At 42.7% G+C, this 16,853-nt stretch overlaps 1 protein-coding gene across 2 annotated transcripts; it reads right to left on the reverse strand.

Annotated features, from left to right (window-relative positions):
- Nucleotides 1-477: 477 nt before the first annotated feature.
- Nucleotides 478-16,306, reverse strand: ctu2 (cytosolic thiouridylase subunit 2 homolog (S. pombe)). 2 transcript variants are annotated; one of them, XM_056435865.1, is made up of 16 exons: nucleotides 15,746-16,306; nucleotides 10,316-10,390; nucleotides 9,805-9,883; nucleotides 9,107-9,166; nucleotides 8,862-8,922; nucleotides 8,643-8,752; nucleotides 6,441-6,688; nucleotides 5,515-5,650; nucleotides 5,229-5,360; nucleotides 4,415-4,506; nucleotides 4,189-4,277; nucleotides 3,353-3,451; nucleotides 2,972-3,080; nucleotides 1,476-1,548; nucleotides 1,318-1,367; nucleotides 478-755 (listed from the first exon to the last, which is right to left on the reverse strand). In XM_056435865.1, exons 1-16 carry the CDS (start codon nucleotides 15,799-15,801, stop codon nucleotides 683-685), a joined length of 1,542 nt encoding a protein of 513 aa, XP_056291840.1. In that variant the 5' UTR covers nucleotides 15,802-16,306; the 3' UTR covers nucleotides 478-682. The 2 variants fall into 2 exon arrangements, with proteins under 2 accessions (XP_056291840.1, XP_056291837.1); XM_056435862.1 differs by having other exon boundaries at nucleotides 3,341-3,451; nucleotides 15,746-16,018.
- Between the last annotated feature and the right edge of the window lie 547 nt (nucleotides 16,307-16,853).

The raw sequence follows: 16,853 nt of genomic DNA on the forward strand, positions 1-16,853 counted from the left end.
TAAATAAGAAGTGAACGTAGTCATGGTGACATCCCCCGTTGGTTTGTGGACTGATGTTTTGAAGCCTCGAATTTCGAGACTTCACCGTCGCCATCTTGGTTCACAGCCTTCGCCATGTTGTTGTTTTTGTTGTTGTTGTTGCAACAAACGAAAAGAAGGGACCAGATCTGGACTGAGGAGGGATGCTGAGACACCAGATACTCCCTGGTAACGGTAGCAACCAGTCAACCACCTTGTAGCCCCGCCCTAAAGCATCCCGTTTGCCTCTAAATGACCATAATGATGACATCATGCTGTATTGAAGAAGACTTGAAACTAGAGTTTGAGACAAAGCATTTGGGGTTAGCGAGGTTCCTTCAGGGTTGACCCTGGGCTTCCAGTCCCATGATGGAGTTCACTTCCGACCAGGTATGTCGCCATGGTAACGTGAGCAAGAGCGAACAAATCAATGAACAAACGTGGGACAACTGCATGGAGGAGCAGTAAAAATAGAAGTTTTATTATGTTCTGTCTTTAAACTATCTAATACATCTGTGTGTGTGTGTGTGTGTGTGTGTGTGTGTGTGTGTGTGTGTGTGTGTGTGTGTGTGTTGCGTTTGAGTGTATATTTGAAGGAGGACAAAACAAAACCCAGCCTTCCGGACGCATAGATTCATATATTTGTCGGTGGACCGTTGCAGCTTCACTTCCTCCTCTGATCGCCTTCGTCATCTTCATCCAGCAGGAACTCCCCGATCTCCTCTCTCATGTGAGACCTGCACACACAGCAGAGGGAGCACGGTGCCGTTGTTCCCCACTTACGTTCCATTGTTACCTTCGCATTGAAAATGCGGAAGGTTATGTTTTGATCGCCGTGTATTTATTTGTATGCGTGTTACTCGTATAACTCAAAAAGTATTAAACCGAATCGCATGAAATTTGGTGGGATGATTGGTTATTATCCAGGGACCATTTGATTAGATTTTGGGATCGATCGGGTTAAAGGTCAAGGTCATGAAAAGGTCAAAATCTGCTTTCTACCATAGCACGGTCAATTTTTATCCAATCGGCATGCAACTAATGCCAACATGTTCATAATTCAATGCCCAATCTTGTGATATGCGAAGGTATGCGCTCTACCGAGTGCCCGTTCTAGTTTACATTTGTGATGGTGTCCCAACGTCGCTGTGTGCGTGGTTCCAGTACGACAGTGTGTTTGGAAACCGAGCCCGGGGGGCCGGAGTCTCGGCTGCCGTGACTTCGAGTCTAGAGAAATGCATTCGGGAACGTTCCTTCACTGAACAGACGTGGGTTTTTTGAGCCGAGGATTCTCCTCACCTCCTCTGCGCCTCGGACAGGATGTAGAGCGGGAGACGTTCCACCGACGACTAGGAGCACGGAGAGACAAACGGGGGCCGCCGTCAGTCGCAGTAAAAACGAAATGAAGTGAACACAACACTGGGTCATGCGTTCAGTACGTTCCCGGGTCCACTCACCATGTCTCTGATGGTCAGCTGGCAGCTGTAACACAGCAGCCTCCTCAGGTCGCCGCTCTCTGGCTCCCTGGAACTAAAGACAGGGTTCATACACATGTTGATACACATGTTGACCAATGGATTTGCAGGACTTTAACCCTCCTGTTACCTTTATATTTACTGACATATTTTACCCTTGGGGTCAATTTGACCCCAGCAATTAAAACCTCCAGAAAATTAGAATTTATATTGTTTCCCAAGTTTAAGTGTGAGGTACTTTATGTTTGTTTGTTGACTTCCTAAATAGCCCTTTAAATAAATAAAAAAGTTGATATTTATTATATGTTTGACACAGTGAAAAACATCCTGGGGTCAATTGACCCCAAAGAACACCGACGTTAAACATTGAATGGGGTCAAATTGACCCTAAAGGGAACAGGAGGGTTAAGCCAAAGTTCCATTCACCACACATTTTGTAAAAATCTCATGAAAAAGGGAGAAGATGTAGTATTTAAACGAGGGCCGTCAGCGTTAACGCGTTAATCCACGCGTTTATTTTGGCTGCGATTAACGCACTAAAATATTTGAACGCAGTTTACGCCACTTTGGTTACTTCCGGTGTGCGTTGAAGGTTTGACACTGTTTCCGTTTTTTAAAACAAGTGTTTCTCCGCGAAAATACGGAGCAGAAATAAGTTTAAACTCCTGGATGAATCAGTCGGGTTTCCTCTTCCGCCTCCTTCCTTCCGCCTGCTCCTCCGAGATTCACAGAGAAAAATAGGTGGCGTGGACGTGTCGGGTGACGCGGCGCGGAAAGTACTCGGCGATTAATGAATTTCAAAAAATCAGTTGATTTTTAAAAATCTATTGACAGCCCTAATTCAAACTAACGATGAGCTCTGTAGCTTCATAGCTTCTAGCTCCGCTCTCCGCAGCGCTCTTGATGTCTGCTTCCTTCGGCACGGCTCGTTAATGTCGCCTCGGTTTAAGCTACACTTCTCTGGCAAAGTAGATTATCCCGACCGCTTCCCCAAAATACTGTCGCTATGGCCACCGAACCTTTCAGTTAAGGCGCGTTCACTGGCATCGCGGAGAAAATACACTTGAACCCCGCCAGACCAGGACATTAATTTGCATAATAACCCAGAAATAATGAAAGCTTTAAATCATTTAACAATGTCATTATGATGAACGTCTCGTCTTGCTGACGATCGTGATGAAAGTGGAACTGAAGATTATTTTCGTTGATGTCGTGAACGAAGACTTGAGAACCCTCAACAAGCGGCGGCCAAGATCCAGAGTTGTTTAGGAAGTTTGGAATCTGCTTGTTGACACACATTTGCACGTTGAACGGACAATAATTTTGAGACATCGCTGTCTTTCCAACTTATTTTTCCCATCCAGTCCCGACATCTCGACAGCCGACACGACAAGCAAGAGGAAAAGTACGTGTTCTTGACTCCTCAGCGTCTGTGTGACCCCCGATTAGATTAGATGGAGAAACCATTGAACACTCACCTGGCAGACGAACAGCAGCCCACACCGCTGGCTGCTTTCCCACAATCCTCTCCTCCGCCAGAGGAGCAGCGCTGCCCGGGAGCAGCGGGCGAGTCGGGCTCCAGCGGAGCTTTAAAGGAAACACGGGAAAACCGACGTTACTGACGAAGAACTAAGGGAACTCCGTTGAGGACTTTTACGCTACTGTCGGATCCTAAAGGAGTATCACTGATGTTTTAAAGCCGAGTTTGCCGTCACCATCTTTGATTTCTTTTCCTACCAATGAACAGAGGTTGCCATATTGTGAATGCGGAGGAGAGACGTAGCGCTGCGCTATAAGTCGCCTGTCAATCCCAGTGGAGGTGGAGGTGGAATGTATTCATGACTGACCGTGGACCGGACCTGGGTTTGGTCTCGGGATCGCAGCACCGGCAGCTCCTGGAGATTTATTCTGCGAGAGCTGCTCTGAGATCAGCGTGGCCTTGAAGGCCGAAGCGTTCTCTGAAAAAAAAAAAAAGAAGGCAGAGAAGAAAGAAAATGTCTTCTTCCATGAGGGGTGAAGGATGCGTGTACAGATCAAGAGGGCAATCCTATTTCATTCCGCCCACATGACAGGATGAAGACGGCTTTCCTATCCATTTGGGTGCTACCGGTTTTTTATTTATTTATTTGTTTCACTTAAAAAAGGTGCAATTTGTTGCATTCTGGTCATAATTATGTCCTCTTCATGTGTTGAAAACTACAAAGTAAAAGGTTTTACTTCAAAAAGTATGCCATGTCTCTCCTTACTGAACAAATAATAATGTTATCCGATTATATTTCGGAATAAGGACAACACAAATCTCTTAATATAACTAGAATCTATATTAGAAAAAGAAAACAATCTCTGATTCTGGGGATGACAGATGAAAAATAGCCTCTTGGCTAACTCTGGCACACTTACTGAAATGTTTTTATCAATGTGCACTGTCCCTTATCAAATAAACCTAGTCAAAAAAATGTTTTTGTTTTTTTTAAATTCAAAGAATTCTGACCGACACGGTGCTTCGATAAACTATTTTCATCTCAAAAATAAGGGAAATTCTGCAGGTTTTCTTTTGTGAAAAGTAATCCTCCCCTCTGGCATCACTTCTTTTTTTCACGTGTGTATTTTAAGGCTCTAAAGTCACTCAACTTAGAACACAAATGCCAAAGTACTTAAAAAGCTCTGGAAGCGACTCGCCCCACGCGACACTCACCGGCGGCCGTGTCCAGGACGCACATGCAGAGCAGGCAGCGGTCGGCCGCGGAGGCGCCCGTACACGGCGCCTGCAGCTTCTCGCTGGTCCTACGGCCGACACAGCAGAGTGTTAATGACCTCACGGGGACTCCGAGAGCTGGAGTGTGTGTGTACGAGGGAAAACGGGTCGCCTCTTGCTCATCATCTGAAAAAGCAGGCCGTAGTATGTGCGGCTCGGCGCTGACCTGTAGATGGCGCTGACGGTGGAGGGGAAGTCCGCCTGCAGCTTGATGACGAAGCTCTCGGTCAGACGCTGGATGCTGGACTTGTTGCTCGTCTGTGGGGACGGACACAAACACGCTGGAAATGCACCGGTTGGACAATATTTATCAATATTTACACAACCTTTTTTTAAAACAGCTTTTCAGAGTCGGGATTTGGGGCGGCCATCGACCTCAGGACTTTAAACCAAATTTCCACGACCAAACTGAAATCTCGGTATAAACATGAACAATTTAGAGAATTTTGTATTTTAAAAAAAAGGGAGTTCCAAAGCGTACAGTTTACCTGAAATGAAACAAATGAATGAGACAATAGTTTGATTAAAAGAATAAATATTTCTATTCATGTTTATTCCTTTAAACACTTCTATAAATGTTTATTCTTTATGTGCAAATCCATCTGTTTATATTAATTATTTCAAACTCGGCGTAAATGAACATGTGAATATACCAACATTTCCAGGACTTTTCCAAAACTTTTATGATTTACGTTTTTTTCCAGGACTTTTCCAGGCATGGAAATGACCATTTTAAAATTCCATGACTTTTCCAGGTTTTCCATGACCGTACGAACCCTGTAAATGACGTCGACTCGGAGCATTTCGACCGAGAGTCCACTCGACCAAACAAACTGAGCGTACAGCTCCAACCCCTCAGGGTCCCACGTGTGGACGGCTAGCCGACCGAAGCCAAGACTACTCATCTGGTATTCCACTACTTTGGTTCCGGACCGTAGTGTCACCCCGCCGCTGTCCCATCTACTGCCGCTTGACCTCACCTTTGTGTCCAGGCCTGGTATGAACACAGAGGGCACGCTGAACATGCGGTTGTAGTACGCTATCTCTTTAGCCGAGTAGTCCCTCATCGGTCTCACCAGTACGACGTCCCCGTACCTGGAGTCTGAGAAACCCTGTGGACACAAATACACACTGAATACAATGCACCCGTGTTTCTGAGAGTCAGATTTTCACATTTAATATCGTGTGAAACGGCGAAAACAGCAAAAAGGGGGGAAACGCGACCTCTGGATTTGAAGGCTCACCCGTCGATCGTCGCATACGCACCGTGTCCTGGGCCAGCTGCGCTCCTCGGCCCAGCGATATACTGGTGAGCAGTTTGACGGCCAGCCGGGTGCAGCTGTCTCCCAGCATCACCTTGCTGTAGCCTTCTGTGCGCGCCGTGTGCACCAGCAGGTGCTGCCTTTGAGGAGAACGCAGCCAAAGTTACAGAGTCTCAACGCGAGCTCATGCTCATCTCAGTGTCAGGGGAAGGAGAGACCACTTGGGGAATCAAGTTCAGTCAGAACAAAGACAAACTAGAATGGGCACTCGGTAGAGCGCATACCTTCGCATATTACAAGATTGGGCATTGAGTTATGAACATGTTGGCATCAGTTGCATGCCAATTGGATAGAAATTGACCGCGCTATGGTAAAAAGAAGATTTTGACCTTTACATGACCTTGACCCCGATCGATCCCAAAATCGAATCAAATGGTCCCCGGATAATAACCAATCATCCTACCAAATTTCATGCGATTCGGTTTAATACTTTTTGTGTTATGCGAGTAACACGCATACAAATAAATAAACAAATAAATAAACTAGAATGGGCACTCGGTAGAGCGCATACCTTCGCATATCACAATATTGGGCATTGAATTATGAACATTTTGGCATTAGTTGCATGCCAATTGGATAAAAATTGACCGTGCTATGGTAAAAAGAAGATGTTGACCTTTCCGTGACCTTGACCTTGACCTTTGACCCGATTGATCCCAAAATCGAATCAAATGGTCCCCGGATAAGAACCAATCATCCCACCAAATTCCATGCGATTCGGTTTAATACTTTTTGAGTTAGCGAGTAACACGCACGCATACAAATACATAGCGATCAAAACATAACCTTCCGCATTTTCAATGCGAAGGTAATAACAGTCAACATTATTGAAAACAGGGGAGCGTGCGACCGCCTGAGCCTCCGTCTGACCTGAGTGTGTTGAGCAGGTCTTCTCTGGCTGTCAGCGTCTTCGCGGAGCCGATCAGCTGCTGCAGGAGTTGCGTGCGGGACTCCGGCACATCGGCCGCAGGGGCCTCTTCCCACTCCGGCGGCGTCTGGCTCTCCACGCCGTCACTCTGAATGAAGTGGCCCACAGCTTTTTTGTAGACGCCGACTGTTCGCTCCGAAGGCGCCGGGGCCGCCGCCGCCACCACGACTGAACTGGGAAGGTCCAGAACCTGAGAGGAGGTCGGAGGTCACGTTCAATAACACGTCTGATCCACTGTCGGCTTTCAGTCAACATAGTTACAGGCTACACCGAGAAGTAGAAGCAACACGGACGTGTAAAACCGTCGTAAAATCAAAAGGGACCGGATGTTACGTCACATTTAAACAACGCTTTCATCCAACACATTTCGGAGCAATTCGGGGTCGAGTGCCTTGCTCATGGACACATCGGATTGAACATCGGGATTGAACCGGCGATCCTCTGATTGAAAGACGGAAGTATATTGGTTGCTTAGTTACAGAGAATAAGACGGCGTCATACCTTTAACTAGAACGGGCACTCGGTAGAGCGCATACCTTCGCATATCCCAAGATTGGGCATTGAGTTATGAACATTTTGGCATTAGTTGCATGCCAATTGGATAAAAATGTACCGCGCTATGGTGAAAAGGAAGATTTTTACCTTTTCATGACCTTGACCTTTGACCCGATCGATCCCAAAATCTAATCAAATGGTCCCCGGATAATAACCAAACATCCCACCAAATTGCATGCGATTCGGTTTAATACTTTTTGAGTTATGCGAGTAACACGCATACAAATAAATAAATAAATAAATATACGGCGATCAAAACATAACCTTCCGCATTTTCAATGCGAAGGTAATAATATACGGCGGTTGCAGATGGTCAAGCTATTCCTCTCTATACTTTACTTTTTGGGAGTTTCTCCTGATCCGATGTGAGGTCAAAGGTCAGGGATGTCGTATGTCAGGTTGTAAAGCCCTCTGAGGCAAATTTGTAATTTGTGAGAATGGGCTTTACAAAATAAACTGAATTTAATTGAAATACTTTTCTTTAATTATGAAAACGGTATCATTTCAAACTTAGTGACGAGGCTGCAGGTCTTGCTCTCCCCGTTTCTCACACTCGCATCAAACTCATTTTTAAAAAATGAACCCATACAAATCAACACTTTAACAAACTATGTGTCCAGAAATGTGGTCAACACGCAACTCTCACTGCTCTCCTCGGTTTAGTTTGTCTCCGACGCTCCGGGGAGACTGCGTGCTTCTGTTTGTTTGCAGCTTCTTCGTGAACTTCACAATAGTTGTGCGGGACAAAATAAGCATTGATAAGAAAAAGGAAAGTCCGTGACTTCAGAAGCGCTCCGTGGCGCTGATAACGTCCCTGGACACGGCGCCCGCCAATCGCTCCAACAACAGCTGCTAGTAAACAACGGGGTCACCAAGGTCACCTGTAAACTGTTATCCATGTTGACTTCTCCACAGTAATCAAGGCCGTTGTTAGTTTTCATCCGGCGGCGTGAAGAACCCAGAAAGACACGTCAAGACTACCAAGACCTAATCGAGTATAGAGAACGCCGGTGTCTACGACAGTGGTTCTCAAACTGTGGTACGTGGACCCCTGGGGGTACGTGAAGGCCCTCTCGGGGGTACGTGAGATTTGTTTTAAATATATTTAAAATGAGCATCCATTAAAAAAAAACTTTGAAAATATTTATTTAATACATATTAAATGAAATATATGCGTAAGTTCATAAACTGAATTGTATATACTATATATATAAATATATACAGATATATATAAATATGTATATAGTTGGAAAAAAAGTATTTTAGTATATATAGTGTATATAAACTATATATATATACATACACTATATATACTAAAAGACTACGTATTACATCTTTTTTTCCAACCCAAAATGCTTTGCACTGGTCAGGGGGTACTCGGCTGAAATAAATATTTCACAGGGGGTACATCTCTCACAAAAGAAGGTTGAGAACCTTTGATCTACGTCAACTCGTAGGTGGCGTGTCCAAACCTCTCCCATTTTCGGGTGTTCAAACCTCCGAGGCAGTTTGAACGCACGGCGTGAAAACACAGCCGAAAGATGTGCACGATGAAATGGAAACGCGGTGGTGTGGATGACCACGCTGACCTGTTCCAGAGGCACCACGAGGAAGGGGAAGCCTGTCGCTTTGAACACAGCCCGCAGCTCAGCCGCCGTCCTCCGTCTGTCCTCCAAAGACTGACCGACAGCACCGCCCTCTGCGCACACACACACACACACACACACACACACACACACACACACACTTAAAGTCCTCCTGTCATACATGAGAATGCTTGACATTGAATGAGTCGCTATGTGATTTACCGTCAATGAAGACAATGCCAGGTGAGAATCTCAACTTCTTGTGAGCATTCTGCCTCAACCCCTAGGGAGCAGGAACAGGAGTTTAGTTGTTAGGAACATTTAAACCAAGAGGAAGAAACAAGGATTTCTTTGAATCCACAGGGTCATACAGAATCTCTATACTCTCTATACTCAGAATCTCTATACTCGTTTAAAAAGAAGCTTCACTGGTGGCGACAGACAACGGAAAGATAGACGAGTTTTACCTCTTGGACTTGACCGAGCATGGAGCAGGAAGAAGGACCTCCGGACACAGCCAGCAGCACCTACAGCCAGACAAGTCTCATTTATTTATGTATGTACAGTATGTATGCATGTATGTATGTATGTATGTATGTATGTATCAGAATCAGAAACAGTTTTATTGCCAGGAATGTTTACACAAACGAGGAATTTTTTTTGCCGGAAGGTGCAACATTTAGACATGACAAACAACAATCAATGCGACAGCAACAGTGAACTTAAGTATAAGATAAGATAAAGATAAAGTGCTCAGACAACAAATAATGTTAAAGTGTTTAGGTGTGTGTTTCAAGTGACGTGTGTTTAAGTTAAAGTGCATGTTAAAGTGGCATGTGTGTGGAGGAGGCCTCCAGGAGGGAAGAAGAAGGAGGAGGGAGGAGGAGTAGGAGAAAGGAGGAGGAGGAGGAGGAAGAGGAGGTAGTCCTGGGGGTGACAGAGTCAGTCAGTGGGGGTATGTATGCGCACATATATGCATTCACGTATGTATGCATCCATGTATGCACATATACGTATGTATGCACGTATGCATGCACATACGTACACATGCATGCATGCCCATATGCATGTATGCCCGTACGCATGCACACACACGTATGTATGTATGCATGTATGTCAGTAAAGAACCAGAGTTCATATTCAGAGGATAAAGCACACAGCTAACCTTCTCTCCAGGGAAAAGGACTCGGTTTTTGCCCAGCATGGCTCTGAACTTATGGATGAAGTATTCCTTGAAGCAGCTCCTAACACAGAGACATGACAACAATGTGAGGTGAGCCCCACCCCCAGCTAACAAGACTCTGTCATAGTGAAAATGTCAGATACGGGACAGGTTTAACCACTAAATCACATTTAGATTCGGTACTTTGAGGCTCAAGTAAATGTTAAAAGATTACCTCATATCTTAAGACAAGATGCAGTGCTTAATAATAGTGTCATAAACGGTTAAATACTAACTAAACCGAATTCTTCCACAGAGATTGGCTCTTTTGTGTCATCAGTGGCATTTCTTTGACCTTTCAACACGAAACACTTGGATTGTGGTTCTCTATACAGGGCTGGAAGCAGATTATAACGTATCATAAGTGTGATATAATGCATTATGGACATGGGGACGATGTATATGACATCCTCTAGCAGTTGGACAGGAAATGTCGGTGAACAGTGTCTCTTACCTGCAGAAGGCATCTCCCGCTCTGATGACCACGGCGGCAGTCGCCTCTTTGCATTTCACACATTTCTTGGAAACACTAATAAATGGAGGAAAACACACACGTTTTTAAAAAAAGAAAATCATGTGCTTAGATTCATACTTTAGGATACAATAATGTGCCATCATACACAGTTTAACTGCCATAAATATTATTACCTTCGCATTGAAAATGCGGAAGGTTATGTTTTGATCGCCGTGTATTTATTTATTTGTATGCGTGTTACTCGCATAACTCAAAAAGTATTAAACCGGATTACATTAAATTTGGTGGGATGATTTGTTAATATCCGGGGACCATTTGATTCGATTTTGGGATCGATCGGGTCAAAGGTCAAAGTTACGGTCATGAAAAGGTCAAAAATCTTCTTGAATCCCATGAAATTTGGTGGGATGATTTGTTATTATCCGGGGACCATTTGATTAGATTTTGGGATGATCGGTCAAGGTCATGAAAAGGTCAAAATCTTCTTTTTACCATAGCACGGTCAATTTCTATCCAATTGGCATGCAACTAATGCCAAAATGTTCATAATTCAATGCCCAATCTTGTGATATGCGAAGGTATGCGCTCTACCGAGTGCCCATTCTAGTTTAAGAGGTGTGTTTACGTAATATTATTTGGACAACTTGTTTCTTGAATATTGATTTTGTTTGTATTTCCATCTGATGTTTACGTCCCATGTTGTGCTGGGACGCATTTAGTTGCGACCATCTCCTTATACACAGCAGACATCTCTTATACTCTATACTGTGGAGGTTCATTGTGTAGTAGAAAGCCCCACGAGCCCTTTTTACATTTAATTACATGTATCAAAAGCTCTAAATTGATTAAGTAAAGCCCTACATGTGAAGATGACAACATGAGATGACGCAACAACTGGGAGTTAAATACGGCCGTCACGTTACAGTAGCGGCACGAGTCACATGCCAATGAAGGATTATCTTATGTACACAAACATGTACACAGACATGTGGGTCATTCCTAGCATTCAGTGCCATTTAGGTCCCCAACACATTATATCATATATTTTGCATGTAAAAGGTCAAATGCTTATTTTTAAAAGCTTGGTTTTACATGTTTATTCCCCTCTACTATAAAACATCAATGTTATTTTCCCAGGATATTCAAAATGCTAAATAATTACTCTGATTTTAGCACAAGTAGGCCAAATTGCTGTGTCCCAAATCATGTTTGCTCAACTTCTCTAACGGATATAAACAAAGAAATCAAACAAATACAAACAAATTCTACATTTGTGTCACTGTTATGTAACCCTTTTATTGATATTCATCACAAAATAAAAAATAAAATGGTAATTCATTTTATTGATTAAAGTTTTTAAAAGTGTGTGTCCCTGTTTTAATGTCCCCTGTTACTGTGATTTGAATCCTCTGGACACGCCCTTTACTATGCTACTATTTGTATGACTCAAGAAGAAGGATACATTTTAGGCGGGAAAATCATCTTCAAGAAGCAGAGTAAGTATGCACTCTTCCTTCAACAATTTTTAATGTTTTTACTAACTTAACTGTTGCGGTAAAGCATAACATGTCCACCCTGTTATGCTCATTTTTGTGGAAACTGATCAAAATGTTTACATTTAGAAAAAATGTGAATAAAGCTATCAAATATCTTTCTCTGATGTCACAAGTGCTAGCTTGATCATCATCAGACATGTAGCAATAGCCAAGTTTAGCATACAATGTCCACCTTAGTTACCATCCACCCTGTTACTATGTTTCACAGTAACAGGGTGGACATACAGTAAGGGGTTGTTAAAAGGCTAGATGATTAACTATTTCAGCATGTGCTGTTATGTATTGTTTGTTTAATATGCATATATGTTATATATATATATATATATATATATATATATATATATATATATATATATATATATATTAAATTATATGATATCTAATGGTATGAATGTATTTATCAGGAAATGGCAGCGTTGTCTAATGCAGAAAAGCAGCGACGCCACAGGGGAGGAAGGGATTCAGACAATGAAAGAAGGAAGCAGTACCTGGATAAAGAGAAGGCAAAGTGGAAGAAAGACAGAGAAGAAGGGGAAAAAAAGAAAGTGTCAGACCTCAGTGAAAGAGAAAGGAGAGAACAGAGAAAGAAGTGGCAAGAAAAGAAGAAAAAGCTTAGGATAAAGCAAGAGCCAGCGTAATGACCACTCCACCTCAAGTCGAGACAATGCAGCACAACAAGGGCCCTCAAGGTTAGAATAAAGTTATGGGTTAAATGGTTTGCAGATTGTGTGTATCTGGATTTGAATTATCTTACATGATAAAGCAAACCATTTTGTGTTTCAGTGATTGTAAATTGTGACAATAAACTTTTTTGTGTTATAGGCACACGTTGTTGGACAGAACAATGTCAGAAGGGGAGAAGGAGGCTCCAGAACCAGATTGAAAAACTGGAGGCCACATTGAAGAGAGAAATTAGAAAATGTACAAATACAAAAGAGAGACCAGCGTTTTGGGGAGAACAAATCCTCGGTCTAGGGTGAATTACCTGCTTCGAATCAAATAGTTAAGGACACAATTAGAAAAAGATTGTTATTGCAGGAAGCCATAATTGAAGACATCAGAAATAAATACAAAACACCCGGAAGGAACGAGAGAAACAAATAATTGCTAAAACAACAATAGGAAAGATTATCGAGAAATACAGGCTGCAGAGGGATGCACAGAAAATTCTTGGCTTTTCAAAAGCGAGGTCAAAGACCAGATGGAGCGCTGTTGACATTTGAAAGAAAAGTGAGCAACAGATTACCTGCTGAATGCAAAGCAAAAGTAAAAGCATTCTATTTGAGAGATGACGTCAGCCGGATGACAACGGGACGAAACAAACTGTCACCAAAAGAAGACGAAAATCAAAACGTTTGCTAACTGACACGATGAAAATCTGCACCAGAAATTCCTTTCTGAGCATCAACATCGGGTCTCTTACTCGTGTTTCTGCACCTTGAGACCATTTTGGGTTGTGGTGCCAACAGAAGCTGATCGAGAAACCTGTCAGTGTAAAACTCATGAGAACCTACAGTTCATGGCCAACACTCTAAACAGCCAAGGCATGTCAGCTACAAAAATATTGAGGAAATGGTAGATGCAACCATGTGCAATCCAAAATCCAAACTCTGTGCATACGGCGAGTGTAAAGACTGTGTTTACACAACACATAAAATGCTGAGAGCTCCTGAAAACATAGAGGTAGGTATTACCCAGTGGTCTTTGGAAGCCAACATCCATAATGGAGAGGAGCCAGGAAAAGGTCAACAATCACTGTCAAGAAAATGTGATGACAACAGAGGATGGACTTGCATGTGACTTTCATGACCGACTGTTCAGATTTAGAAGGCACATATTTAACATTCGGTGGCAGTATGGAGCCTATAGACAACTAAGAGAAAACTTGAGGAGCAATGAATGTCTAATTCATGTAGATTTCAGTGAAAATTACTCCTGTAAGTACTCTAAGGAAATTCAATCTGTCCATTTTGGAGGTTCCCACCAGCAAGCAACCCTGCACACTGGAGTGCTTTACACAGCAGCTGAACTGTCTCCAGTGACTTTCACCACCATTTCACCTTCCAGACGCCACGATCCCCCAGCCATCTGGGCCCATCTTGACCCTGTTTTGGACATGGTGAGGGAGAGACACCCTGATATCAATCGCCTGCATGTTTTCAGTGACGCCCAGCAACTCAGTACAAACAGAAGGGTAACTTTACCTACTATCTCAAGAGCCGCTCAAAAAGGCTTTCAAGCCGTCAGCTGGAACTTTTTTGAGGCCAGCCATGGAAAGGGTGCTCCAGATGGTGTTGGGGGTACCCTTAAAAGATCTGCTGACAGAATTGTCAAACATGGAGAAGATATCCCCAATGCGGAAACCATGTTCCACGAGTTAAAAAAGTCGGGCACTTCAGTGGAGCTTTTTCTCGTGGGAGAAGAAGAAGTTGAGAAAAAGGGCAGGAAATGTTGGATGGGCGCAGCTTGTGCCTGTGAAAGGAACTATGAAAATTCACCAAGTCATTTGCCTCTCTCCAGGGATTATCAACACAGGGACATAACCTGTCTTTGCCAGGCTGACAAGGGCAAACTGGACTGTCCGTGCTATGGGCTGAAGGAGGTGAGCTTGGTAGAAGGGCCGATTCAAGAATGCACCAGAGAACCAACCCGCCTGAGGTCCTCACTAAAGAAGAAATTGCAGTGGTGCATCATTAAGTATGATGGTGAACCCTTCCCAGGAATCATCCTGGAGGTGGAAGAAGACCTGAAGATCAAGTGTATGTATAGAAATGGCATTAACAAATTTTACTGGCCCAGTCCACGAGAAGACGTCAGTTGGTACAGAGATGACCAGATTGTATGCCTCATTACAGAGCCGCAACCAATCAATAAGAGGTCTGTCCAGCTGGAAAAGTCTGTTTGGAGTTTCTTAGAGAAGCAACTGGGTTGCTGGCTAATGGAATAGATCGGTTGATGTATAGATGGAGAATGTTGGTACTACATATGTATTAACTGTTGAATATGTTCATGAATATTGTATTGGGTGGACTTTTATGGTTGAAGTTTGGAGTATACGTATTTGTCAGGGCCTGGGGGATGCGGGGCGGGTGGGCTGTTATTGTTAATTATAATAATTCTTGTTAGTATTCTTGGTAAAATGAAATGTAATTAAATAATATATAATATAACATTTTGACACCATTAATTAAATGTAGCCTAATGTTTAAGGATTTATGTTCTTAATTAAATATGTTATTGTATTCACTGATACAAGTCCTCCCTGTTACGTCCCGTTTCTCTTGTGTCCACCCTGTTACCTGTGTTTCTTTTTATAATAATTAAATGAAATGAACAAATATGACCCATGTCTTTGTAGTCCTTTGCAGGGAATGATTTGACAAAATTAATTTACTAAAACATGCGGCCACATTCCAATTAAATTATGTTTTATTCTAAAACAAATGGGTTGAACGTACATTGTGCCTCAAAATAGTAGTATTTTTCGAAATAATGCATTTTTAAAAAAATGTTTTGTTAAATTATTTTTGACAGGTTAAGTAAGGAACATTTCAGCTGTTAGATAATTAACATTTATAATGATTGTGTAGTCAAAACACTTTTTCATAGACATGACAATGTCTGTAACAGGGTGGACGTTTTGCCTCGTTTGCATCCGATTATTAGGTCACAATTATTTAAACATAATATCCTGAGCTTGACCAAAACCTTTTTCTTATACTTTAACAAGCCATCATTCAGATTAAATAGAAAAAAACATGGAAAATTATGTTTTTTTATTTTTGATCAACCTAGCTGAAATGGCACCGAATGCTAGGAATGACTCATGTACACAGAAACTGCAGTAACCTACCCGGGCACCTGCGCGCGCTGCAGCGGCTCGTGGTAGTCTTCGTCCACCTGGCACATTAGACCGCCGACTAAACGAGCTCCAACAGGGGTCGGACGTCCGTGACCTCTGACCCCAGAAGACCCGGATGTTCGCCGGCAGTTGGTCCCTCTGGCTCAGGAGTGCAGCGGACAGAGAACAGATATGTGACGCTGTAATGTCCGGTAATATACACTCTGATAACTTTTATTTATGCGACAAACAGTGCGCCGCTGTCGCGTGTGTAAACCGTGTCTCTCTCTGATGACGTAGTGGATCTTCTCGGCATTTGGAGCGCGCTTCCGTTTAACCTTTCAAAATAGTAGTCCGATTTATCTATAAAGCGGAAGTAGGTTAAAACGTCTATACATTATTCAAACAACAGAATATAAAAGGCATACATCAAAATCAATATGGAAAATGCAAAACAGTCAATAAACTCAAAATAATAAATCTTTCATGGGGTTATTTACAGGCGTGTTTACTTCTCATAAACCAAAAAAGCAGGTATCCGGAAAAATCTGGGAAATAATTTGGGAATCGCAAATAAAACATGATTTACCCTTCCACTGACATGCATGCAAACTAACACATATTTTCACACACACACACCCACACACACATACACACACATGCACACAGATACACACACAGACACTCACACACACACACACACACACAAACAGACACTCATACACACACAGACACACACTCAAACACACACAGCTTTCCAGCACACGTACAAGATGGCAGAGCTAACGCTAACTCTTAGACCACACAGCAAATTTAATGAAAGGGACTTTCGCAGAGACACAAAAACAAGATGACGAAGGAATTTAAAAAAAACACAAATTGAGTCTAGCACCAGATACATTCGGGGAAATGGGAAGAATTAGAAACAAAATAAACAGTTTAGACTACACAAGAAATCAAGAGAAACATACTGGTTTTGAAACAGAGACACTATGAAAGTGAGGGTCTCCACGTGAAGTATAGTCATTAAGTTAAATATAAAAAGAAGTGATGCAAGAAATGATTATAACCCACAAGCCGCAAAAAGAAAAAAGGCACTGATAATGGTATTCCTGTTTTA

Source organism: Pseudoliparis swirei, chromosome 17, assembly GCF_029220125.1.
Source record: "Pseudoliparis swirei isolate HS2019 ecotype Mariana Trench chromosome 17, NWPU_hadal_v1, whole genome shotgun sequence".
Taxonomy (NCBI): domain Eukaryota; kingdom Metazoa; phylum Chordata; class Actinopteri; order Perciformes; family Liparidae; genus Pseudoliparis; species Pseudoliparis swirei.

Coding starts and splice junctions, on each gene's coding strand:
- ctu2 (XM_056435862.1), bottom strand. CDS start 15,801: ATGTGCCAGGTGGACGAAGACTACCACGAGCCGCTGCAGCGCGCGCAG. Junction 10,391..15,745: donor CAGCGCGCGCAGGTGCCCGG/GTAGGTTACTGC, acceptor TCCATTTATTAG/TGTTTCCAAGAAATGTGTGA. Junction 4,278..4,414: donor ACCGTCAGCGCCATCTACAG/GTCAGCGCCGAG, acceptor TGTCGGCCGTAG/GACCAGCGAGAAGCTGCAGG.